Below are 25,593 nucleotides of genomic sequence, written 5' to 3' on the forward strand. Positions count from 1 at the left end.
TCTTGGTGTTCTCTGGCAAATGCCAAACGTCCTGCACGGTGTTGGGCTGTAAGCACAACCCCCACCTGTGGACGTCGGGCCCTCATACCACTCTCATGGAGTCTGACCATTTGAGCAGACACATGCACATTTGTGGTCTGCTGGAGGTCATTTTGCAGGGCTCTGGCAGTGCTCCTCCTTCTCATCCTTGCACAAAGGCGGAGGTAGCGGTCCTGCTGCTGGGTTGTTGCCCTCCTACGGCCTCCTCCACGTCTCCTGATGTACTGGCCTGTCTCCTGGTAGCGCCTCCATGCTCTGGACACTACGCTGACAGACACAGCAAACCTTCTTGCCACATCTCGCATTGATGTGTCATCCTGGATGAGCTGCACTACCTGAGCCAGTTGTGTGGGTTGTAGACTCCGTCTCATGCTACCACTAGAGTGAAAGCACCACCAGCATTCAAAAGTGACCAAAACATCAGCCAGGAAGCATAGGAACTGAGAAGGGGTCTGTGGTCCCACCTGCAGAACCACTCCTTTATTGGGGGTGTCTTGCTAAATGCCTATAATTTCCACCTGTTGTCTATTCCATTTGCACAACAGCATATGAAACCTATTGTCAATCAGTGTTGCTTCCTAAGTGGACAGTTTGATTCGGTTTGATCACAGAAGTGTGATTGACTTGGAGTTACATTGTGTTGTTTAAGTGTTCCCTTTATTTTTTATTTAGCAGTATATTATTATTTGTGCCCTGGTCCTATGAGAGCTCTTTGTCACTTCCCACGAGCCTGGTTTGAAATAAATTCACACTCTTTTTTAATAAATATATTGTTTAGTGTGTGTGTGTGGCAGGCTTACAATGATGGCAAAAAACAACATTTGAGAGTGCGCTGACCCTGGTGGTAGAGAGGGTACGCAGCTGGAGGTTGAATGTTTAAGGGGTTACGGGACTATAAAACGTTTGGGAAACAAACGCAAATGCCAGTTTGTGTCTTATTTATGCTTAATTTACGAATATGTATTGTTTTTCAGATAATGCATAGAGCCCTGAGTTGATTATACCATGCTATAATTTAACACATTTGCCACTAGCAATGTGTTCATTTGCAAGTAGAAATGTGTTCAACATCCACTGAAGTAGCTTGCAAATTTACAAGAGAGCTACAGTAGTTGCCATGGTAACCAAACAAAGAGACTTGCTAGCTTATTTATGTATTTATGTTACTCAAGTAAAAGTGAAAGTCACCCAGTAAAATACTGCTTGAGTAAAAGTCTAAAAGTATTTTGTTATAAACATATTTAAGTATCAAAAGTAAATGTAATTACTAAAATATACTTAAGATTCAAAAGTAAAAGTATAAATCAATTCAAATTCCTTATATTAAGCAAAGCAGATGGCACCATTTTCTTGTTTATAAAATTGACAGATAGTCAAGAGGCACACTCCAACACTCAGAAATAATTTACAAATTATGCATTTGTGTTTAGTGAGTCCACCAGCTCAGAGGCAGTAGGGATGGCCACATGTTATCTTGATAAGTGCATGAATTGGACCATTTTCCTGTCCTGCCAAGCATTCAAAATGTAAGAAATACTTTTGGGTGTCAAGGAAAATGTATGGAGTAAAAAGTACATAATTTTCTTTAGGAATGTAGTAAATTAAAAGTGGTCAAAAATATAAATAGTAAAGTAAAGTACAGATACCCATAAAAACTACTTATAGTATTTTAAGTATTTTTTTTACTTAAGTCCTTTACACCACTGAACAATAGCAATACTGTTTTCAATTCAACTTTTGCTTTCAAAAACATGTCAAAATTAACTATAGCCATTGAATTCTACCATGCAAACATACAGTGCGTTATTTAAGCAACAAGGCCCGAGGGGGTGTGGTATATGGCCAATATACCATGGCTAAGGGTTGTTCTAATGCTCGACGCAACACGGAGTGCCTGAATACAGCCCTTAGCCTAGGTATGTTGGCCATATACCACAAACCCCAAATGTACCTTATTGCTATTATAAACTGGTTACAAAGTAATTCGAACAGTAAAAATAAATGTTTTGTCATACCCCTGGTATACGGTCTCATATACCAAGGCTTTCAGACAATCAGCATTCAGGGTTCGACCACCCAGTTTATAAAGGGAAATAATGCACACTCTAGAATGTCCTTCAAGCCAATCAGAAAGGAGTATTTAACAATGTTATGGTATAATGAGACCCAATAAGAAGATGCTCTGTTGTTTGTAAGCTCCACCTCAATTGAAATAACACAATTTAAAGTTTTAACATGTAGTAACAATACATAATATAATATTGGAACATCATTAGGAAAATCTGATTTCTAATAGTAATGTTTTGATTTGACAGAAACAGGCAGGTCACCCACAGGAAGGCCTCTCACAGCCAGCTACACTGAAGGACATCAAAGTATAAGGAGGAAATCCAGTTGAACGGGTGTGAAAAGAAAGAAGTCCCATCATACACTTGGAATCACACAGGTTCTCCCTCTACAGCAAATTACTCGTCAGAAGATAACTGGTTTGATTATCAAGCACAACCAAGGGTATTTCTATTTGTATGTGCTGATAATTCATATTTAACTGTCACTTTTTCAGAGTACACTGTGAATTGTTAATATTTTCATTTTGGTTTCTCTAGCTTTAAATGTCTCCAATCTAAATATTATAAATGTTGATGTCTGTGCACTTTGATATGAGCAATATTCAAACTGTGCTATTTGTTTCCTGTTATTTGACCAATACCATAATGGAACAGAAAGTATTCATGTAACTGTTCTATTTTTGGAATTTGTTAACGTTAGTTAAAATTAGACTACAGATTCAGTGGTTTCAGTTGAGTGGAAGTCTGTTCAGAGGGCCGAGCCGATCCAGTCAAGCCAACTCACGTAGTGGCTTAACAGGATTTTGAGATTGCTATCTGCCATATAGGATTACAAGGAGATAATTGTGAGTAAATCAAATCAAATTTGATTTGTCACATGCGCCGTATACAACAGGTAGACTAGGTAGACCTTACAGTGAAATGCTAACTTACAAGACCTTAACCAACAATGCAGTTTTAAGAAAAAGACATGTTAAGTAAAAAATAGATAAGTATAAAATAATTAATAAAAGTAACAAATACTGCTGATAATGGTGAATATGTTTGATACTGTGCATCTGAGTATGTCTCATAAGGACTCAACCTCTTTAACCACATTCTTAGAACTTTAGGACTATTCTATTTAATATTTAGCTGCATTGACTTGTTAAATAGCCTTTAAAGGAACACAATGATAACAGAATGTGAGCAAAAATCATTAGTTTGGCGAGAGACAATCCAATGGACTTTTTGGAAGTAGGCTAGTGTTGTATTTTCTAAAGTACATTATTATTTTGACCTGTAGTTTTGTTACTGAGAAACCTTTTTCATCTGCTTATTTGACTTGATGTGTTGCGGTTAGAAGTTGTCCAGTGATTTTTCTTTTTTAATGATTGTGTAATCTTATAAGAAGTGTTTTTCACTCAAATGATACAGTATATTGTTTTGTATAATCATTGTATATACAGTACCAGTCAAACGTTTGGACACACCTACTCATTCAAGGGTTTTTCTTTAGTTTTACTATTTTCTACATTGTGGAATAATTGTGAAGACACAAAAGCTATGAAATAACACATATGGAATCATGTAGTAACCAAAAAAGTGTTAAACAAATCAAAATATATTTCATATTTGAGATTCTTCAAAGTAGCCATCCTTTGCCTTGATGACAGCTTTGCACACTCTTGGCATTCTCTCAACCAGCTTCATGAGGTAGTCACCTGGAATGCATTTCAATTAACAGGTGTGCCTACTTAAAAGTGAATTTGTGGAATTTCTTCCATTCTTAATGCGTTTGAGCCAATCAGTTGTGTTGTGAAAAGGTAGGGGGGTATACAGAAGATAGCCCTATTTGGTAAAAGAACAAGTCCATATTATGGCAAGAACAGCTCAAATAAACAAAGAGAAATTACAGTCCATGATTACTTTAAGACATGTCAGTTAATGCGGAACATTTCAAGAACTTTTAAAGTTTCTTCAAGTGCAGTCACAAAAACCATCAAGCTTTATGACGAAATTGGTTCTCACGAGGACTGCCACAGGAAAGGAAGACCCAGAGTTACCTCTGCTGCAGAGGATAAGTTCATTAGAGTTACCAGCCTCAGAAATTCCAACCGACATGCCTTTGTGAGACGCAGAGTAGGTGAATGGATGATCTCCACATGTGAGGTTCCCACCGTGAAGCATGGAGGTGGCGGTGTGATGGTGCTTTGCTGGTGACACTGTCTGATTTATTTTGAATTCAAGGCACACTTAACCAGCATGGCTACCACAGCATTCTACAGCGACACGCTATCCCATCTGGTTTGCACTTAGTGGGACTATCATTTGTTTTTCAACAGGACAATGACCCAACACACCTCCAGGCTGCGTAAGGGCTATTTGACCAAGAAGGAGAGTGATGGAGTGCTGCATCAGATGACCTGGCTTCCACAATCACCCGACCTCAACCAAATTGAGATGGTTTGGGATGAGTTGGACCACAGAGTGAAGGAAATGCAGCCAACAAGTGCTCAGCATGTGGGAACTCCTTTAAGACTGTTGGAAAAGCATTCCAGGTGAAGCTGTTTAAGAGCATACCAAGAGTATGCAAAGCTGTCAAGGCAAATGGTAGAAATCTAAAATCTATTTAACACTTTTGTTACATGATTTCATGTGTTCTGTTATAATTTTGATGTATTCACTATTATTGTAAAATGCAGAAAATAGTAAACATAAAGAAAAACCCTGGAATGAGTAAGTGTCCAAACTTTTGACTGGTACTGTACAAATGGTGATGCAATTTTAAAATGCTTGTCATACTCTAATGAAGAACAATCATAGTTTTTTAAAACTGTTTGTAGACATTGTTTGGACAAATTCTCAGATATTGTGAACAATTGCACCTGGTAATCTGGTGAACTAAAAGTGTTTATTTTATTTTATTTTTTAATTGAGAAAAATGCTCTGTTATTTTATTCATGGACATGTTACACCATATACACAATCCAGTAACATACAGAAATCACAGAGCAGTTTAGAAAGCAAGACAAAAGGCCCAATGTTGAGATCCTCCATTAAAGTACTGTGAATGACAATGTCAAAATCCACAAGTCCCATGCCCTATCACACAATCAAACCATAATTAATACATAAATCATCTCTACATTTATGCATTATTGCACATCATGAAACATTGATAGACAATTGCTGTTCAATTTTCAGTGTAAGAGTGAAACAGCTGTAGCCATAAAAAGCATAGTATATTGTAGCACATGTACATATCACGTAGCACAGGAACAAGTCACCTGCAAAATAAATCCCACTTATTGCATATCCAGTCATAAAAATGTCACACATATTGGACTCTTGTGTTTGTGTACATACAGTATAGTAAATATACCACTCATTCTTCAAGGCAAGAAGCAGTAGACTATCCCGCAGCTTTCTCTAGAGTTGGGCTAAAACGGTTTTCTGCTGCTTGGAATCAGTTCCGCTTCTTCTGCCGTGCACCCACCTCTTCCTGATGCTCTGGAACACACTGCAACCCAATCAGCATTCCCACGATAGAGAAACCTGGAGAGGTGAGAGGATGCAATGGGTTTACTCTGCAATAACAGACACCAGCAGCACAAGCTCTGAGCAAGTTCCATCAGACAAAACATTTTGCACAACACCTTATGTACCTGGTAGTTTGATGATTTGTTAACACTGTTGTTACTGGTTTTAACAAAACAAGCTCACTATTTGATCAGATGGGATTATAGAGCTGCAGTACTTACTCGCCACAATGAGAGGTGCCATAACGCCAATGGTCAGAGGTGCCGTTTTGTAGATGAAGGCTTCAGACAGGAAGTGTCCCAGAGCCAGTACAAATGTCCACAGGGTGATGTGATAGAGCCTACATGAAGCGACAACAACAATTTAAGATAACTCCCACAGAACACAAATCACAGTTTATGCACTCACTGTTGCATTAACAGACAACAGTGCAAGGATGCAGGAAATCTTACGTTTTGTTCTGAATGTCTATGGCGCACGCGCAGCGGATAATTGACGACAACAATGTCCAGATTCCAAATGTTCTTGCTTGGAGGCCATTTACTGTAAAAAGGAAGCAGAAACTACATGAAGTTCTATGAATTCCTTGCACCTTGGAGGAGACTGAGCATACTGCTGTTGTAAAGCTCCTGTGATGTAGACAAATCAATGTGTAACCCAGTCTTATACACAGGCATAATAACAACATCCTACAGGTTGGAACAAAATCCTGCACCCACACCCACCCTTGCACGGTAAGATCAGTCATGGCCTGCTTTAGAGAGTGTTGCAATCTCGTGTAGAAACTACTCACCAAACTCTGGTGTCCCCGTGTAGAGTTTCTCAGAGAGGAAGCTGTGATCTTTGAAACTCTGGACGGTGTTTCCCATGGCAATGACAGACACCATGACCAACCAACTCCGCAGAACATTCAGAAAACGACTCATCCTTGCCTTCTGTGGGATGCACCTGCCAGACACATTGGCTGAGAGTAAGGGGCAGACAGCATAGCACTTTGCAAAAATGAACAAGAAAATAACAGCTTCATTCTGCTTGTTTACAGCTCGGGTGAATGCTACAGTATCTGTCAGGTTGCAAGAACCACCATGGTCGTGGGTACTATAGCTAACGACAGCTAGTGGTTAGAGCGTTGGACTAGTAACCGGAAGGTTGCAAGTTCGAACCCCCGAGCTGACAAAGTACAAATCTGTCATTCTGCCCCTGAACAGGCAGTTAACCCACTGTTCCTAGGCCGTCATTGAAAATAAGAATATGTTCTTAACTGACTTGCCTGGTTAAATAAAGGTAAAATAAAATAAATAAAAAACGACAGCTACAACAGCAACCATCATTGCTAGCGCGATACAAAAAACATTATGTATGTGTCTAACTTACCTTCTACGACAGTGATACGACAGTGAGTGATCAGCGAGTCGAAATCAATAGACATATAATGTCAACATGTCTGTAAAAACATTGCTAATGTTTGGAGATTGAGAATACCGTGTGAACTGTACTGTCGCTCAATAACTAGCTGATATGGACATTCAATTTGGCCAATTATAGAGCTCAGAAGATGGCTTCATCATCGTCCCATTCATCACAATGGGTCGTTCGACTGGTAACGTGCTTTTAGGTTCCGCCTTATTTCGCGCATTCCACCAATCATTACAACACAAACCACAGTTGCGACTGTGGGCGCGATTGATTTAGCTCTCCTGGTGCTCCCGGCCACAGGAGACGAAGTGGCGACGATTTATATTCCTACTATAAAAATTAAAACACCAAAAATCTATTATATTACTTTATCAATTGTTTTAATACTATGCTAGACAATGTAATTCGTCTTGAATATTCCAAAGCATTCCCTGTGTGACATTCTCTGACCAAATGCCCCGATTCAGTAGTACATTGCAGGCATTGGAATGCCCAAGTCCGTTTTTATCCCTCAATAAAAACATTGGAATTCTTATTTTACGATGCATATTTGGAATTATAGAAATTCATCACAAATTGGAAGTTGTGTGGCCAAAAACGTCATGTGCTGGAGGACAGTGCGCATGCTCTCGCCATTGGTTGCCAGTCAGTTGTTGTAGTTACTAATAGGCTAGCTACAGGAATACTTTTTATGATGGCTAGCTAGCTAACTGTGGTTCTTCGAATACATAAGTTTATCCTATGCTGAAGAGTTGGGTATGTTTATATGGTAGTTTGATTTATAACCTGCATGTTAGCTTGCTCTCTCAATGAAACATATAGTTTGTATTACAAACCACAGTAAAGCTAGGTAGCTAACGTGCCAACCTTATTACCTAATTTAGCTATCTAGCTAACGTAGCTAACAGCTAAGTAGCTAACCAATCTCAGATGTTGCAGAAAGTTCCTAGCTGGCTGGTATCATGAGCTAGTAATAACTATGCAACATAGCTAGCGTTAGCTGTAATAGCAACACACAACATATTTTACATTGTTAGGGCTAGGTGTTTGACGGTCTATGATTCAGCTTGTTTCTGGGCAGTGCTAATATGGCCTCATAATATTAATTTATGCATGGTTATTATTGATATATAAGTTAACTCAATTCCAGACAGCAGTGTATTCTTCAGTATGAAAATGCTGTGTTTTAACTGTACTGATATTTCAACAGTAGACGGTGAGAGCTGGAAATGCCCACCTTCATAACCCCAGATACCTGATTCAAAGCAGATTTCGTCAGGAGGTACTTCCCCCTTCACTGTGGTGGAAATGCCAACTGTGATCCGGGATAAAGAGGATTCAGAGTCCTCAGAGGACGAGCAAGAGTAAGTGGCTGTTCTGATTAAGTGTTTCTAATGGTTTTGTTACATTTCCTTCTAGTTGTAAAAAGCAACATTAGTGTGCTAAGTAACACAGAAAAATACACAGATCAATGTTTAAACTTATTGCCACCACTGAGATCCTATTCAATTCAAATAGTTCTAGTATGTAATTCCATGCAACAATAATAAACACTGTAAGAACAGATCCCTGTATGATCTAAATATACTGTATAAAGTGTCAATATGTGGTTAAACTTAGTTAACTAGAGCTTACCATGCAATCTAAATTAAGCCTGGCTTATTTGGTGTCTATAAATATGATACATTTGGCACTTAAATAGCCTGGCACCTCAAGTATGTCCTTAAATAGAGCATGTACTACCACAGCAGAAGAGGCCAAGAAGTTCACGGTCTTGTCTTCATCTAGTCTACTAAGGCTACTAAAATCTTTGGCAACTAATTAATCTGCAAATGCACCTTAGATCATGGTCATCAGAGACTAACATTTATTATTTATGTAAAGTGTCTTGAGTGCCCGACAAATCTCCCTCAAGACATGCAATAGGCCTACATAATTAGGCACTGCTTGCTTAATATTGGACTGAGTTTGACACCTATGACTTGAGCCTATATTAGGTAGATACTGGGTTATTACTGGTGGTGATGCTGCAGGGCACTAGCCTAACTATTACATCTCATTAAAGCTCACTATTCTAGTGGAAGTTTTGTCTGACATGTCTAAATACCTGAGCCAGGAGCAGGTATTGTTTACTACCGCACCCAACCTTATCTAGATTGGTCAAGTCTGATAGTTCTTCTCCAACAGCATGCCATCTTAAGTGTGGATTTACATTAGTAAAATATGTGTAGTAATATTTATCGCTCTTCAACATCACATTTGCAACTTTTCTGTTTACACTATCCTTACTTTATCCTTGGATGTAGTAAATCATATTGCACACAATGTTGCCCACTTGATTAATGCAACGATTCAGAAATGTGTGGATATTTTAAAATACTTTTTACTGTAAAAAGGAAGCAGAACCTACATGAAGTTCTCTGAATTCCTTGGAGGAGACTGAGCATACTGCTGTTGTAAAGCTCCTGTGATGTAGACAAATCAATGTGTAACCCAGTCTTATACACAGGCATAATAACATCCTACAGGTTTTGGCTAACAGACCAAAAATACTGTCTACTGGTATTGAGGTAATTTTTGCAGACATGTGTTGTGGGGCAGCAATTTTCGTTACACTATAGCACTCAGTGGCGTAGATGTGCCCCACACTATCTCCGGTGGTAGTGGGAGAAATGTCTCTCAGAGATTTGAATCTAGATCCGACTCTTTACACTACAAAAATATATTTCCTGGGACTAGTATGTGTTGTGTAAAGAGGCCCTTATCTCCACCATGGTCACTGATAGAACCAGACACAGCCAACCCATCAGATATTTTCAGTGCAATGTTACCAGAGTGTTTGTTACTTGACAGGTTTGTTATTGTTCAGTATCCATGAGACTGTGTGGCTCGACCACTCTCTGCTCCGCTAATGTAAACACCTTGTCAGATTGCGTTCTACCACCCTAAGGGTAGCATCATCAGGACTCTAAACTCAACATAATGAGACATTAAAGACATGTTGGAAAGGGTTTACAGCTTTAGGCTAATGGTATGCCGTGTTTTAGATACTCTTCCCTCTCATTTAGGTTCTTGTTTTATTGGACTTTATATGGGTATTTTGTCGCCCATATTTTATTTTTTGAGCTTAAAGTATAAACTCTACTCTTGAGTAGCTTGACCCTGCATGACCCTCTCAATGTAAGAATACTTTATTGATCTGTTTTTCTGTCTCATCAGGGACCATCCTTGCATTGCCTGGAGTGGCCTCAGCAGGAAGATCCCAGTCCTGGTGTTCTTTGCTGAAGCCATCGTCTCTAAAGATGGAAACATCCGTTCTGTTGGAGGTACGATGTCCATAAGAAACATTCTAAAGATATGAGAGTATATCATTCTGTTGAATTCCTATCCTGGCCCAATCCTTTAATTTCTGTTGAATGATAATGTTATGTTCATATTCTATCTTTAGAACGGTATAACCTGGCCTTCAAGATTGTGCGCACGGAGAGCCGGCTGGTTCGTGGCTTACTGACCACTCATGGATTCCATGAGGTATTACATGAAATCTCATTCTGATTCACTTGCACATACAGTACCAGTCAAAAGTTTGAACACACCTACATTTTCTTTATTTGGACTATTTTTCTACATCAAAAAAGTGTTACACAGATCAAATATATTTTATATTCTTCAAAGTAGCCATCCTTTGCCTTGATGAGAGCTTTGCACACTCTTGGCATTCTCTCATCCATCTTCATCTGGAATGCTTTTCCAACAGTCTTGAAGTAGTTCCCACATATGCTGAGCACTTGTTGGCTGCTTTTCCTTCACTCTGCGGTCCAACTCATCCCAAACCATCTCAATTTGGTTGAGGTCGGGTGATTGTGGAAACCAAGTCATCTGATGCAGCACTCCATCACTCGCCTTCTTGGTCAAATAGCCCTTACACAGCCTAGAGGTGTGTTGGGTCATTGTCCTGTTGAAAAACAAATGATAGTCCCACTAAGCGCAAACCAGATGGGATGGTGTATCGCTGCAGAATGCTGTGATAGCCATGCTGGTTAAGTGTGCCTTGAATACAAAATTAATCACAGACGGTGTCACCAGCAAAACACCCCTACATCATCACACCTCCTACTCCATGCTTCACGGTGGGAACCACACATGCGGAGATCATCAGTTCACCTCCTCTGCGTCTCACAAAACACGTCAGTTGGAACCAACATCCGACCAAAGGACAGATTTCCACCGGTCTAATGTCCATTGCTTGTGTTTCATGGACCAAGCAAGTCTCTTCTTATTGGTGTCCTTTAGGAGTGGTTTCTTTGCAGCAATTTGACCATGAAGGCTTGATTTACACAGTCTCCACTCAACAGTTGATGTTGAGATGTGTCTGTTACTTGAACTCTGTAAAGCATTTTTTTGGGGCTGCAATTTCTGAGGCTGGTAACTCTAATGACCTTATCCTCTGTAGCAGAGCTAACTCTGGGTCTTCCATTCCTGTGGCGGTCCTCATGCGAGCCAGTTTCATCAAAGCGCTGGATGGTGTTTGCGACTGCACTTGAAGAAACTTTCAGAGTTCTTGACATTTTCCGAATTGACTGACCTTAAAGTATTGATGGACTGTCGTTTCTCTTTGCTTATTTGAGCTGTTCTTGCCGTAATATGGACTTGTTCTTTTACCAAATAGGACTCGCTCCTGTATACCACCACTACCTTTTCACAACACAACTGATTGGCTCAAAGGAAAACAAATCCACTATTTAACTTTTAACAAGGCACACCTGTTAATTGAAATGCATTCCAGGTGTCTACCTGAAGCTGGTCAAGAGTGTGCAAAGCTGTCATCAAGGCAAAGGGTGGCTACTTTGAAGAATCTCAAATATAATTTGTTTTACACTTTTGGTTACTACATGATTCCATATGTGTTATTTAATTTGTTTTTATGTCTTTTCTATTATTCTACAATGAAAATAGTAAAATAAAGAAAAACCCTTGAATGAGTTGGTGTGTCCAAACTTTTGACTGGTACTGTATGTTCCTCTCTGTCATGTGTTGTAAGGGGATAGGTCTGTTTTTTCCTGACTGACAGTCTGTCAAAGCCTGGAAATGCACGCACGGACAAAGTTGGCCCAGTATAGTGTTAATCCTGTTTCACAAGAGCACACTCCCCATTATTGCTTCATCCAAGCACTTACTATTAATTCATATTTTTTTGTTCACTTGACTCCCACTAAACCCATCATCAAAGACATGCTAGTGTCTGCCACATCATCCCAGAGCCAAAGTTTAATAACCCTCTATTGCAAACATCTGGTTTTCTCATAGCAGTTAGTGCTGGCCCATGTCAAACCTGCCTCTTCTCAAAGGAGCGCAGAAGGGTATGAATAAAACCAAACAGATATAAATGAATATGATTGTGATTAAAATAGCTGGTGAGCTGGCTTCCCTTTGAGATGATTTGAAGGTAGAGATTAGTGGCTGAGTATCGGATCTAAGCCTCGGATCCATCTTTATCAAGCCGTCAGATGTGATGCATATCAAACAGGAACTGTGGTATTCAACAATAACTGCAAACCTTGTGTTTGCACCAAGGCTATATTTTTCCTGTTATGATGTCCTTTAATTTTCTTAAAGATTTCCCCTGCCTTTGCGTATTGTTTGGTCTTACTGTGAGTACTGCCTCTGAATAGTCTGAAGTACATAACTGAGATCTGAGCTTGACTGGAAGGACTGTTTTTCAGATCCATCCAAACAGTAATGACTTCAACCTCATGTGGACGGGGTCTCACCTCAAGCCTTACCTCCTACGCAGCCTTCAAGACTTCCAGAAGGTCAACCACTTTCCCAGGTACGACTGTGTCCAACTGTACACAGAGTGGAGTCACTTTGGCCTGCTGCAGTTCCTGATGTAAAAATTCACACTGCTTCTTTGTTTAAGCCCCTTAAATTCGACCTTGTGTTTATTGTCTTTCACAGGAAATCATTTTGTTTGAACAAGTGCCTTTCTAAAACATGAGATGAATCAAACTGTCATGCAGAGTAGTCTTGTTGCCATTGTGTTTGTACAAGCTCTTATTTCTATCAGCATCCAAGCAGTAGAGAACTCAAGCATTTCGAGCTGAAAGGTCAATGGCCCTGTTCATTTCCAGGTCATATGAACTGACGCGCAAAGATCGGCTGTATAAAAACATCCAGCGGATGCAGCAGTCTCACGGCTTTAAAAACTTCCACATCGTCCCTCAGACCTTTGTGCTTCCCTCAGAGTACCAGGAGTTCTGTAGTAAGTCCTGCTTGTCTGTTAACATCTATTGACTCTCATTACTGTAAACACAATAAGTCACCATGTTTATCCGCTAGTCTTTCTCACAGCACGCCATTCTTCCCCATCTTCTCTCCCTCATCCCAGGTTCTTTCGTCAAGGACCAGGGCCCCTGGATCATTAAGCCAGTAGCATCTTCAAGAGGACGAGGGATCTACCTGGTCAGCAATGTAAGGGATACACCATAGGAAGAACAGTGCACTGTTAGTGTTACTTTTGGTCATTTAGTGTATAACACAGTATGTGAACACCTGCTCGTCGAACATCTCATTCCAAATTCATGGGCATTTATATGGAGTTGGTCCCCCCCCTTTGCTGCTATAACAGCCTCCACTCTTCTGGGAAGGCTTTCCACTAGATGTTGGAACATTGCTGCGGGGACTTGCTTCCATTCAGCCACGAGCATTAGTGAGGTTGGCACTGATGTTGGGCGATTAAGTCTGGCTTGCAGTCGGTGTTCCAATTCATCCCAAAGGTGTTCGATGGGGTTGAAGTCAGGGCTCTGGCCAGGCCAGTCAAGTTCTTCCATACTGATCTCGTCAAACCATTTCTGTATGGACCTCGCTTTGTACATGGGGGCATTATCATGCTGAAACCGGAAAGGGCCTTCCCCAAACTGTTGCCACAAAGTTGGAAGCACAGAATTGTCTAGAATGTTATTTTATGCTGCTTTATGCGTTAAGATTTACATTCACTAAATCTAAGGGGCCTAGCCCTAACCATAAAAAACAGCCCCAGACCATTATTACTCCTCCACCAAACCTTACACTTGGCACTATGCATTGGGGCATGTTGTGTTCTCCTGGCATCTGCCAAACCCAGACTGCCAGATGGTGACGCATGATTCATCACTCCAGAGAACGAGTTTTCACTGAGTCCAAAGGTGGCGAGCTTTACACCACTCCAGCCGACGCTTGGCATTGTGCATGGTGATCTTATTCTTGTGTGCGGCTGCTCGGCCATGGAAACCCATTTCATGAAGCTCCCGACGAACAGTTCTTGTGCGGAAGTTGCTTCCAGAAGGCATTTTGGAACTCGGTAGTGAGTGGTGCAACAGAGTACAGACAATTTTTATGTGCTTCTGCACTCTGCTGTTCCGTTCTGTGAGCTGGTGTGGCCTAGCACTTCTTGGCTAAGCCCTTGTTGCTCCTAGACGTTTCCACTTCACAAGAACAGCACTTATGGTCAACTTGGGCAGCTCTATCAGGGCAGAAATTTGACAAACTGACTTTTTGGAAAGGTGGCATCCTATCCTATCTACACACTGTATCCCATAATGTCAAAGCAAAAACATGTTTTTAGAAATGTTTGCTAATTTATTAAAACTAAAAATGGAAATATCATTTACATTTTGTTACATTACTGCCTTCTTTTACATTTTGTTACTTTACTGCCTTCTAAAATTGATTAAATCATTCCCCCCCGCCTCAATCTACAAACAATACCCCATAATAACAATGCAAAAAACGGTTTTATTTTAGCAAACCCTTTACTCAGTACTTTGTTGAAGCAAAGCGATTACAGCATCAAGTCTTTCTTTGGGATGATGCTTACAAGCTTGGCACCCCTGTATTTGGGGAGTTTTTCCCATTATTCTTTGCAGATCCTTTCAAGCTCCGTCAGGTTGGATGGGGAGCATCGCTGTACAGCTATTTTCAGGTCTCTCCAGAGGTATTCATTCAAGTCCGGGCTCTGGCTGGGACACTCAAGGACATTCAGAGACTTGTCTCCCAGTCCCTGCTGCTGAAAAACATCCCCCCACAGTATGATGTTGCCCCCACCATGCTTCAACTTAGGGATGGTGCCAGGTTTCCTCTAGATGTGAAGCTTGGCATTCAGGCCAAAGAGTTCAATCTTGGTTTCGTCAGACCAGAGAATCTTGTTTCTCATGGTCTGAGAGTAATTCGGTGCCTTTTGGCAAACTCCAAGCGGGCTGTCATGTGCCTTTTTGTTGAGGAGTGTCTTCTGTCTAGCCACTCTACCACAAAGGCCTGATTGGTGGAGTGCTGCAGAGATGGTTGTCTTTCTGGAAGGTTCTCCCATCTCCACAGAGGAACTCTAGAGCTCTGTCAGAATGACCATCAGGTTCTTGGTCACCTCCCTGACCAAGGTCCTTCTCCCCCGATTGCTCAGTTTGGCCCACTCTAGGAAGAGTCTTGGTGGTTCCAGACATCTTCCATTAAAGAATGGAGGCCACTGTGTTCTTGGGGACCTTCAATGCAGAAATATTTTGGTACCCTTCCCCAGATCTGTGCCACGACACAATCCTGTCTTGGCGCTTTACAGACAATTCCTTGTACCTCATGGCTTGGTTTTTGCTCTGACATGCACTGTCAACTGTGATACCTTATAGACAGGTGTGTGCCTTTCCAAATCATGTCCAATCAATTGAATTTACCACAGGTGGACTCCAATCAAGTTGTAGTAACATCTCAAGGATGATCAAGGGAAACAGGAGCTCAATTTCAAGTCTGATAGCAAAGGGTCTGAATACCTATGTAATTAAGGTATTTCAGTTTTTTTCTTTTTAATAGATTTGCAAAAAAAATTATGAACCTTGTTTCACTTTGTCATTATGGGGTATTGTGTGTAGAATGTGGAGGATTTTTTATTTATTTAATACATATTAGAATAAGGCTGTAACGTCATTTATTTTTGAAAAAGTAAATGGTTCTGAATAGTGTCCAAATGCACTGTAAAGTGTAGATACACTCACCTTAAGGCTATGTGGGGATAATAGCCTGAGGGATCTCAGGTTGTAAATGAAACAATATGGCAGTTACTTGCGGGAGGGGGTGGATTCTGTTGAAAAATTAAGTATAAAACAATGTGTGTCATAGACATTAAGCACTGTTGAGTAAATCACACACTTCAAGGCTTTGGAAGAGCTCCAGAAGGTTCTCTGACTTGGACAACCTATAAACATGCTTTTTCTTCTGGGGTATTTTTATGAAACAGTGGAAAGAATGTCAGGGTGATATTTAGAAAGAAGGATGTTCATTTTGGGGGTTTTCTCTGAACTGTAGCCAGCCTGACGGTTAGTAGCTCTCCACCTCCCTCACCCCTCCCCGGCTTCACCACCTGCAACACATTTCAGACTCATAAATGACCCCACTCCTCTGATAGACTGCTGTACAGGATGGGTTTTCTCTTTCAATGGCCAATTTCATGTGTCTGACTTGATCATACTGGACCTGGTCCATTATACAGTGAGCTCCAAAAGTATTGGAACAGTGACAAATGTTTTTGTTTTGGTTCTGTACTTTGGCTCTGTACTCCTGAATGAATCGTGACTAATGATGAGTGAGAAAGTTACAGCCGCATAAATATCATACCCCCCCCCCCCACCCCCCCCCAAAAAAATGCTAACCTCCTCTGTTGTGTTGGTGAGCGGTTAGCATGTCTTGGGGTTATGATGTTTGTGCATCTGTGTCTAACTTTCTCTCCCATCATTATTCACGATTAATTCAGAACTATCAGCAGTCATGGTAGCATGTTTAGTGTTTAGAAACATATTCTATTCTTATTTACGATAAAACTGACTCAAATGACACAAAACATTATTTACCATTAATTTCTATTGGGCACAAAATAATCTGAAACGCAACCAAAAAAAAGAGCAATGCTTCCAACAAGCTTGATGTTTTTTATTTTTTTATTTATTTTAGCTTTATTTAACCAGGTAGGCAAGTTGAGAACAAGTTCTCATTTACAATTGCGACCTGGCCAAGATCAAGCAAAGCAGTTCGACAGATAAAACGACACAGAGTTACACATGGAGTAAAAACAAACATACAGTCAATAATGCAGTATAAACAAGTCTATATACAATGTGAGCAAATGAGGTGAGAAGGGAGGTAAAGGCAAAAAAGGCCATGATGGCAAAGTAAGTACAATATAGCAAGTAAAATACTGGAATGGTAGTTTTGCAATGGAAGAATGTGCAAAGTAGAAATAAAAAATAATGGGGTGCAAAGCAGCAAAATAAATAAATCCTGTAATCATTGCGTGCTAGGAATATGGGACAAAATACTTTACTTTTGACTACTTTAATACACAAGTGAATTTGTCCCTATACCTTTGTACAAAAAGTGCTGTAATTTCTAAACGGTTCACCCTGTATGGATGAAAATACCCTCATTAAATCTGACAGTCTGCACTTTAACCTCCCATAGTCATTGTATAATTTCAATGTGTCACTGTCAAATGCTTTTGGAGCTCACTGTATGTGTAATCTAATGATTGATGTGTTATTTAGCCTAACGTATGATCCTTATCCTACAAAGCCTACCCAGATTCCAATGGACGAGAACATCTTAGTTTCTCGCTACATCAATAACCCATTACTGATTGACGGTGAGTTTTTCCCATTCAAGTGTTGTAAAATCAGTTACTTATGCAGATGAAGACAGTAGTTAGAAAAGCAGTAATGTTGTATGTATGTTTAATATATTTTTTGCAGACTTCAAGTTTGATGTGCGGTTGTATGTGCTGGTGACATCATATGATCCACTCACTATCTATCTCTATGAGGAGGGCCTGGCCAGGTGAGCTGTGTACTGGATCTTTACTTTGTGTTGTCCAGTTACATTTGAATCATTTAGCAGAAGCTCTCATCCAGGAACATTTAGGGTTTAAAGTGTTGCTCAAGGGCACATCGACATATTTTTCACCTAGTCGGCTTGATGATTCGAAACGGCGACCTTTTGGTTACTGGCCCAACGCCCTTAACTGCTAGGCTACCTGCCACCAATGATTATATATGGGATATCTAATCTCCATTAGCTAGGTCATTGAAGTGTGTATTGGGTCAAAAGGGTCCATGTTGGATAGTGGCTTTGAAATTATTTCCTGTTCTCATGAAAGTATTGAAGAAAAGTATCAACTGTAGTTAGGAAGTTACCACGCAATGACCAGTAGAGGGCGTTCTAAACGTTTCTATCTGCCACTGATGAGTAGTACGGTTTGGTGGGGCTTTCAAACAAAGCTCTCCATTGTCTCCATGGTCCAATGAGATAATCAAATGCTCTTTGCTCAGACTTGGACCCTGATAAGCAGGGAGACAGATCTCTGTTTCAAATTGTTTTACAGATTTATTAAACATGAATGATATTGTGCTGTAATTATCTTATGAGTCTCAGATGTAAATCTGCAGTGACAGACTTAAAATGAGTGTCCCACAGCCGCACTGCTATTTGCAACATTTAGTTATTTTCTTATTATCATATTAGATCAACAATTTTCCTGTGTCTTTACCTGGAGCCTGCTGTAATACTGTATTCATTCATCATTAAGATCGTCTGGGCTCATGTGGGGTTGGGGGCAGTGATGGGTGGATGATGCATACTGATTGGCTCATCTCGGCTAGGCTTGATGGATGTGCTGCAATGCGTGAGGCAATCAAACACAAACGCACAGGGCTGTTTAGCGCAGACCGTGCTTGATTATTAATGGAGGGCAATTAATCCTGGCTGAATTGCGAATACCACTTTAATCTTTGACATTCCATTTGGTTTGACTAGATTCGGGAACTCGCTGTATGCCAAGGAATTCTCAATATTCCACATGTGGTGTCAATCCTCTTTAATACATAGTACAGTATGGGGAACATATCTCCTTTACTAATAGACCCTCTAATGCTGTCAAAGGTCAATCATATGAATTGCTGTAAGTACTGTAAAGTAACTTTTTGTGCATCCTCTGTAAATTGTGTTTTTGGAAATTGTTGAATTGAACCAAAACTCTGCCTACAGGTTTGCCACCGTGAAGTATGACTGTGGCACAAAGAACATCAAGAACCAGTTCATGCATCTCACCAACTACAGCGTGAACAAGAAGAGCAGCGACTATGTCAGGTAACTTGGGATCTGCAGGGAACAATCACTTCTATTCTCCTTCAGGAATCTCTAAGTTAATATGTAGCTTATTGACGGTGCATAGAATTGGGAAAACAGCAAATCATACACGTTTTGGTTTTTGAATGGTATTTTCAGATGGTAGATAGATTCCCACTTTGGCTTTCTAATTACTATCTTTTCAACATTGTAGCATGAACTGTTTTGGAAAAAGCCAGACCATTATATTTATTTTCTTCCTTTTCAGTTGTGATGACCCTGAAGTGGAGGATTATGGGAACAAATGGAGCATGAGTGCAATGCTGCGGTATTTGAAGCAGGAGGGAAAAGACACCACATGTGAGTAGTCTGAACTCTTCACTCTCCTTTGAACCTCCTCCCCTCCACCCTCTCCTGGCTCAGAATGTCCATGCTATTGTCCATGCACAGTCAAAGAAATGTTACTGTAGTTGAACCGGATTTAATCTTACACCCAGATCCCCACCCTTCTCTGTCAAAATGTTCAGTAGGGCAGAATCTACACGTCAACCTGTAACCACAGATTGTGTTAAAGATGTTGAGATATTCTAGCCAATTTGTGTCCAGTGTAAAGTTCTTTAGGGTCCTTTGTGTAAAGTAGACTAGACTAACCTATGGCAGGTCTCAGACTGAGTGTCACCCTGCTCTCTGTTTCTGTGTTTTCCAGTGCTGATGAGTCAGGTGGAGGACCTGGTGATTAAGGCTGTGTTGAGCGCTGAGCTGCAGATAGCCACTGCCTGCAAGATGTTTGTGCCCCACAGGAACAACTGCTTCGGTAAGATTGTCTGCCACACTCTTGCCTTGTTGATGCTCGATATTTGAATATGTAGTATTCCATACCCTTTCATTTTCTCCTTCATTTCTTCGGTGCAGACTACAGACATTCCCAAATCTGTCCTGCTCTCTGACAGTCCGGATGGTTTTGGAGTCAGCTTGTTGACCGAAGCAGGAATTTGTTTCCTTTTTTCTGTTGCCATTCAGGTCTGTCTGATTTAGGGTGACTGTTTTCTTGGCTGCTCCTGTGTAGCACCAGGCTCGCGTGAACTCCATTTTGGAGCCATTACTGATGTTAGTGTTGGCACTAATTGTCTTCCCTCTCTCGCTGGCGTTCTCTCCGAGACCTGGGGTTTGACTGCAGCCAGGTCTGCTGAGCATCCTCTGCCTTCTGTCTCCTTTTCATTCTTGCACGCTGTCTCTCTCTCTGTCTCCCGTTCTCTTCCTGTTCTTGTCTGTAACTCTGTCTCTCTTTGCTTTGTGCTCTCACTGGTTAGAAAAGTAGAGAGCCCTGGCTGCACTTTTGACAAGCCACTGTAGACATAATAGACCCTGACTTGTGATTGTTTGGGCTGTAGGGGCTGTGTACCAGGGCAAAAAGCATGTTATCTGAGCATCGCTTGTGTAGAGATAATATCTGTGCCCCGATCGGCAGGCATCACCACAGGGCTTAACAGGCAGACGGGCCCAGGGTGTGAAATGTTCAGATGAAGGTGTTTGTGGGATGAGGTGGGGCCAGGGCGGCATGCCTTAATCCTGCCTTCGTACTTGCCTGATGGAAATGAGTCATTTTAGGGAAAGATGACAGTAGAGTGAGAGAACAGGACATGAATGGATTTTGACACACCAATGAACTTACACACAACTTTGTGAGCATACACATGCACACACACACACAATGTACACAGGCAAGTAGGCCCATCTATTTTGTTCTATACACAAAGCCAGTTGACTAATAAACATGCCCATTACCCTTTGTGATATCAGTTTACCGTCTAATGTGGTGTAATTTTGTAGTCTTCAGAACGCCTCAAGCTAGTTAATTATAAAATTCTGTGTCTGCTGGAGACAATTTCCAAAGGAAGACAGTGACAACTCTAGTCCTGACAATTCCAGAGGACCACCCTCGTCCTGCTACCTCTGTTCTCATCCTCCTCTCAAGGTGGGCCTGTTGCTTTTTAAATATGTGACTGAGTGTCTGTGGAGACATGTACTGTATGAGCCAGTATAAAACATGAGTGCTGGGAGGCCAGGCTTGCCTCTGCTTCAGGGAGTCCAGTATCACTGTGTGCTTTATCTTCTCTCGTAAATAATTTCAACCCAAACCACAGCTCTCTCAGCTCCTGTCGACGTCCTTCTCCTCTCTCTGCCTTCCTCTCCTCCTCCCACAATCTCCCAAACATGAATTCAATGTTAATTCATGCTCTGAAATGATCCAGAAATGTTGCCATGCACCAATTAGAAGGAAAACATTAGTAGGCTGTGATGTATCCGTTTAAATAATTGTGGGTAATGAGGGCGGTGTATGCGTCCCTAAAATAGGGCCTATTGTTCGAAGTTAACATGCAATCTCTGCCACTTCTGGACCACAGCCACACATGGCCATAAAGCGGGTTGTAATCTTAATTTGCAGCAAACTATTCCAAGCCTTTTTAGTGTCTTTAATACAATGTTTATTGTTTTCAAATGGGATTTGCGCTTTTTGCACAATTTGCTCTGCCTATCTTAACGAGCCTACTGTAACAAAATCCTTTAATACTCTGTCTCAGATGTGGGAAAGAGTAAAAACAACCATTTTTTCCCCCTTCTAACTTGCCTTGGTGAGTTGTGTGTTGGGGGAGGATGCCACCCATGCTGCTCTCTTTACCACTATGCCTTATGATTAATGGATAGGCTTTTTACTGAGAGATGCTGATTAAGACATGTTTTGACTGAGATCTGATCTAGCCAAGCCAAAGGCTTATTTTGTTCAACACAAAACATTCCACTAACTGCTCATGTATTCTACAGAACATCTACTACATAGTGTGGAATCAGCAATAGTTTATAAACAACTTTTAGTCCTACATTTGTCCATAAATCAAACACTTTACTGTCCCAAAAATAGGGATTTTACGATGAGGATGATATATGGTTATTATGAAATTCTTTGCAAATCACTGGATTTAGCCTATGTTTTGAGCTGCTCATTTTTATCATAGTGCTTTTTTGTGTTACCCATGGAGATACAGCAGTTTTTATTTTATTGCATTCAGGGCGTCTTCGTGCCTTTGGCATCAAACTTGTTGCTCCTCTCTGTTTCTCTGGATTTACAATGTCAACTTAAGTGATTTATTTGAAAATGCTGCAATAATCCAATTTGTGATAAGTAACAATGAAACCCACTTGAAGAAGATGCTTTATGTTGTTGTTGTTATTGTGGGGCCCATGAACTGCATGGCCGGGGTGGGGAGATCATTGTTCTGGCGCTGTCTCTTGTGATGGAGTTTCCAACTGCGCCCATCCAATAGTAAAAAATACTCTTCTTGATCTTCGCATCACTTCTTCTTCATTTATTTATTTCCCTCCCTCGTTTAATGGGTGTTGTGGATGTTCTCCTCTCTCGCTGTGTTATGTCTGTTGTGGTTTCTCTGTGGCTGCGTTAACGGCACTCCCAGGCAGCGGTCGAGCAACAGAACAAACGCGTCTCGGCGCGAGCGGCTGCCGGCTCCAGGGGCTCATGGGGCAGCAGCAGCGTCTGCTCCTAATTGGGGGAAAATGCGCGGCACATGGAGTCTGCTTGTCGGGGACTGGCAAAGTGGAGAGGCTTTCTTTGTTTTCTCTCTTTCTTCCGTTGTTGTGGTACCACTGAGGCACTCCGGGCTCAAACAATTTATTCCCCTTCTCTGTTCCCTGATACTTTTATGGTGCTCTCTCTCTCTCTCTGTGTGTCAGTGAATGGAAAATAAAATCCCTGCATTCTGCTTAGCAACTACTGTTTGGCTTTTAGTGTCCAATCCTTACCCAAAGACAGATTGGTTCTGCTACTAATGTTACAGGCCTTGGCTAAGGACTGCATCGTCACATTTTGGATCAATTCCACTTTAACACGAGTTTAGCAAGCCCCTTGACCCCTAGCAATGACATGATGAATGACTTTGCTCAAATTTAAAAAGAATATGGATGAGTTGGAAATCATTTAGATCTTTCGTACGTGTCATATTTAGGGGCGACAGGTAGCCTAGAGTGGTTAGAGCATTGGGCCAGTAATCGGAAGGTTGCTGGATCATATCCTCGAGCTGACAAAGTAAAAATCTGTCGTTCTGCCCCTGAACAAAACAGTTCACTGAACAAAACTGTTCCCCAATAGGCCGTCATTGTAAATAAGAGTTTGTTCTTCAGGCAAGTCAGTTAAATAAATATTTTACAAGCGAAGATAAATTAGCCGACTCTTGAAGAAGTTAGAATCTCAGAGACTTTGGAAGTCTCATGCTGCCATTTACTATTGTCAGAAAACCATGAAGAAGAGGATAGGGAGGCCCTTGTCGAAAATAAGTAAATATACAAACAATGAATGACTGAATATAGATTTGTTTATTATAAAACTTGACTTGCACTGTAATATCACTCCTCTGCCAACAACTGTGTGAACATAACATAGCATGGTTCTCTGTATTATCACTGATGTTGACCTCTAACACTAGAATAAACAACTTGCGCTATGACCACTTTGAAAACAACAACCTCTGGCCTCTTCTCAAAACTGACTTTTCTTTTGAAGAGCCATTAAGCAGATTTTTCCCTGTCATTACGGCCAGAGCTTTGCCCAGTGCCCTGTCCCTGTAAAAGACTGGCTTTTCTCTGGGAGCAGTGGGCTAAACTGATGGACTCCCCCCAGGCAGAGCAGTGTGAGGGAGTGGTGGTGAGGAGGGCTTCCACAGGGCTCCTAGCCCCATCGCGCTGTGGTGAAATGGCTGTTTTATAACCGTGAAGGAAGGAGAGCGAGGGTGGGAGAGAATGGATGAGTTTGTACACAGGGAACTCCCTGACCGCTCAGTAAAAGGCATTTTATTGTGTCGCTCTCTGCCAAGCTGACGATGGAGTGGAATATATATATATATGTGTCTGAGTCGCCAGGTCCCTCGCACTTGGAAAATACTTCCCTAACTTTCCAAACTTAGCTCGGTTGGAGTTCAGGGTCTATCAATAATTTGCTCCGTCATAATCATTTGCTTCTCTTCAGCTATAGGCCTAGAGGGGGACCTTTTGGGACTGAGGTGTGGTTTAAACTGATCACCATGTAGGCACATTTTGTGGTACAATATTGACTGAGCAACACCAGCCTAATGTGGAAGAAGGATTTTATAGTGTGTGTATATAATGGCATGAACATTTTTATAGTGTATATAATGGCCTCCAGACCAATTATGCTATTTTGTTTGTTTGTGCTGATCTTAATTTTTTTTGTACATAATGTTTCCGCCATTGTTTCCTATGACAGAAAAGAGCTTCTGGACATCAAAACAGCGGTCACTAACCTCGATTTGGATGAAGAATTCAGAACAGGGCCTCCCGGGTGGCGCAGTGGTTAAGGGCTGTGCCACCAGAGACTCTGGGTTCGCGCCCAGGCTCTGTCGCAACCGGCCGTGACCGGGAGGTCCGTGGGGCAACGCACAATTGGCCTAGTGTCGTCCGGGTTAGGGAGGGCTTGGCCGGTAGGGATATCCTTGTCTCATCGCGCACCAGTGACTCCTGTGGCGGGCCGGGTGCAGTGCACGCTAACCAAGGTCGCCAGGTGCATGGTGTTTCCTCCGACACATTGGTGCGGCTAGCTTCCGTGTTGGATGCGCGCTGTGTTAAGAGGCAGTGCGGCTTGGTTGGGTTGTGTATCGGAGGACGCATGACTTTCGGCCTTTATCTCTCCTGAGCCCTTACGGGAGTTGTACCGGTGAGACAAGATAGTAGCTACTAACAATTGGATACCACGAAATTGGGGAGAAAAAGGGGGTAAAAATTAAATTTAAAAAAATAATTCAGGACACAATGCTCACCCGGACCAGGCCCTAATCCTTGACATTCGCAAGAGGAAAATACGACGATGTAGAGGCTGATGTAGGGGCACCCTGATGAAACTACGGCGGCGAGTGAATATACCACCTCTACCCTTTTGTTCTATTGGTGAATGTACAATCACTGGAGAACAAACTGGACAAGCTCTGTTCGAGACTATCATATCAACGGGTCCTGAAGAACTGTAATGTCCTATGCTTCACGGAGTCCTGGATGAATGAGAGCATGGTTAATATAAATCTAACTTCTATGCAACGACAGAACGGCAGCGTCTCGTAAACTCAAGGGCGGGGGTGTGTGTCTTTTAACAACTGGTGCACAATCTCTAATATTAAGGAAGTCTCCAAGGTTCTACTCGCCTGAATTAGAGTACCTCATGATAAGCTGTTAACCATGCTATTTAAAAAAAGACCACCTTTACTCCACACACAGAGATGTGTACAAAGCTCTCCCTCTCCCTCCATTTGGCAAATCTGACCATAACTCTATCCTCATAATTCCTGCTTACAAGCAGAAACAGGAAGTACCATTTAAAACACTTAATTCGGAA

At 41.3% G+C, this 25,593-nt stretch overlaps 3 protein-coding genes across 7 annotated transcripts in view; 2 read left to right on the plus strand and 1 right to left on the minus strand.

Moving 5' to 3' along the window:
* flvcr2a (FLVCR choline and putative heme transporter 2a) overlaps positions 1 to 5,428 on the plus strand; it is a 27,448-nt gene extending 22,020 nt beyond the window's left edge. The window contains exon 10 of one of the 2 annotated variants that reach the window (XM_031828979.1): positions 2,355 to 5,428. In XM_031828979.1, coding sequence (XP_031684839.1) covers positions 2,355 to 2,420 — 66 coding nt within the window. In that variant the 3' untranslated portion in view covers positions 2,421 to 5,428. The remainder of the gene's footprint in view (positions 1 to 2,354) is intronic. The other variant, XM_020487144.2, reaches the window with a different exon arrangement.
* On the minus strand, positions 4,983 to 7,208 carry erg28 (ergosterol biosynthesis 28 homolog). Its single transcript, XM_020488035.2, has 5 exons — positions 7,005 to 7,208; positions 6,424 to 6,578; positions 6,083 to 6,173; positions 5,852 to 5,970; positions 4,983 to 5,645 (listed from the first exon to the last, which is right to left on the minus strand). The coding sequence occupies exons 2-5, from the start codon at positions 6,554 to 6,556 to the stop codon at positions 5,557 to 5,559; spliced, it is 432 nt and encodes a 143-aa protein (XP_020343624.1). The 5' UTR covers positions 6,557 to 6,578; positions 7,005 to 7,208; the 3' UTR covers positions 4,983 to 5,556.
* Positions 7,209 to 7,676: 468 nt separating this feature from the next.
* ttll5 (tubulin tyrosine ligase-like family, member 5) overlaps positions 7,677 to 25,593 on the plus strand; it is a 90,803-nt gene continuing 72,886 nt past the window's right edge. For all 4 annotated transcript variants that reach the window (XM_020488036.2, XM_020488037.2, XM_031828980.1 and 1 more), the window contains exons 1-12: positions 7,677 to 7,802; positions 8,257 to 8,410; positions 10,266 to 10,372; positions 10,495 to 10,577; positions 12,770 to 12,876; positions 13,178 to 13,308; positions 13,435 to 13,517; positions 17,634 to 17,703; positions 17,810 to 17,894; positions 19,101 to 19,202; positions 19,450 to 19,541; positions 19,888 to 19,995. In XM_020488036.2, coding sequence (XP_020343625.1) covers positions 8,355 to 8,410; positions 10,266 to 10,372; positions 10,495 to 10,577; positions 12,770 to 12,876; positions 13,178 to 13,308; positions 13,435 to 13,517; positions 17,634 to 17,703; positions 17,810 to 17,894; positions 19,101 to 19,202; positions 19,450 to 19,541; positions 19,888 to 19,995 — 1,024 coding nt within the window. In that variant the 5' untranslated portion in view covers positions 7,677 to 7,802; positions 8,257 to 8,354. The remainder of the gene's footprint in view (positions 7,803 to 8,256; positions 8,411 to 10,265; positions 10,373 to 10,494; positions 10,578 to 12,769; positions 12,877 to 13,177; positions 13,309 to 13,434; positions 13,518 to 17,633; positions 17,704 to 17,809; positions 17,895 to 19,100; positions 19,203 to 19,449; positions 19,542 to 19,887; positions 19,996 to 25,593) is intronic.

Source organism: Oncorhynchus kisutch, linkage group LG7 (assembly GCF_002021735.2).
Source record: "Oncorhynchus kisutch isolate 150728-3 linkage group LG7, Okis_V2, whole genome shotgun sequence".
Classification (NCBI taxonomy): domain Eukaryota; kingdom Metazoa; phylum Chordata; class Actinopteri; order Salmoniformes; family Salmonidae; genus Oncorhynchus; species Oncorhynchus kisutch.

Excerpts from the sequence above, each read along its gene's own strand:
- erg28 (XM_020488035.2), bottom strand. The coding sequence starts at position 6,556 with ATGAGTCGTTTTCTGAATGTTCTGCGGAGTTGGTTGGTCATGGTGTCT. Across the intron at positions 6,174-6,423 it reads CACGGGGACACCAGAGTTTG|TAAATGGCCTCCAAGCAAGA; the intron begins GTGAGTAGTTTC and ends TCCTTTTTACAG. Across the intron at positions 5,646-5,851 it reads GGCACCTCTCATTGTGGCGA|GTTTCTCTATCGTGGGAATG; the intron begins GTAAGTACTGCA and ends TCACCTCTCCAG.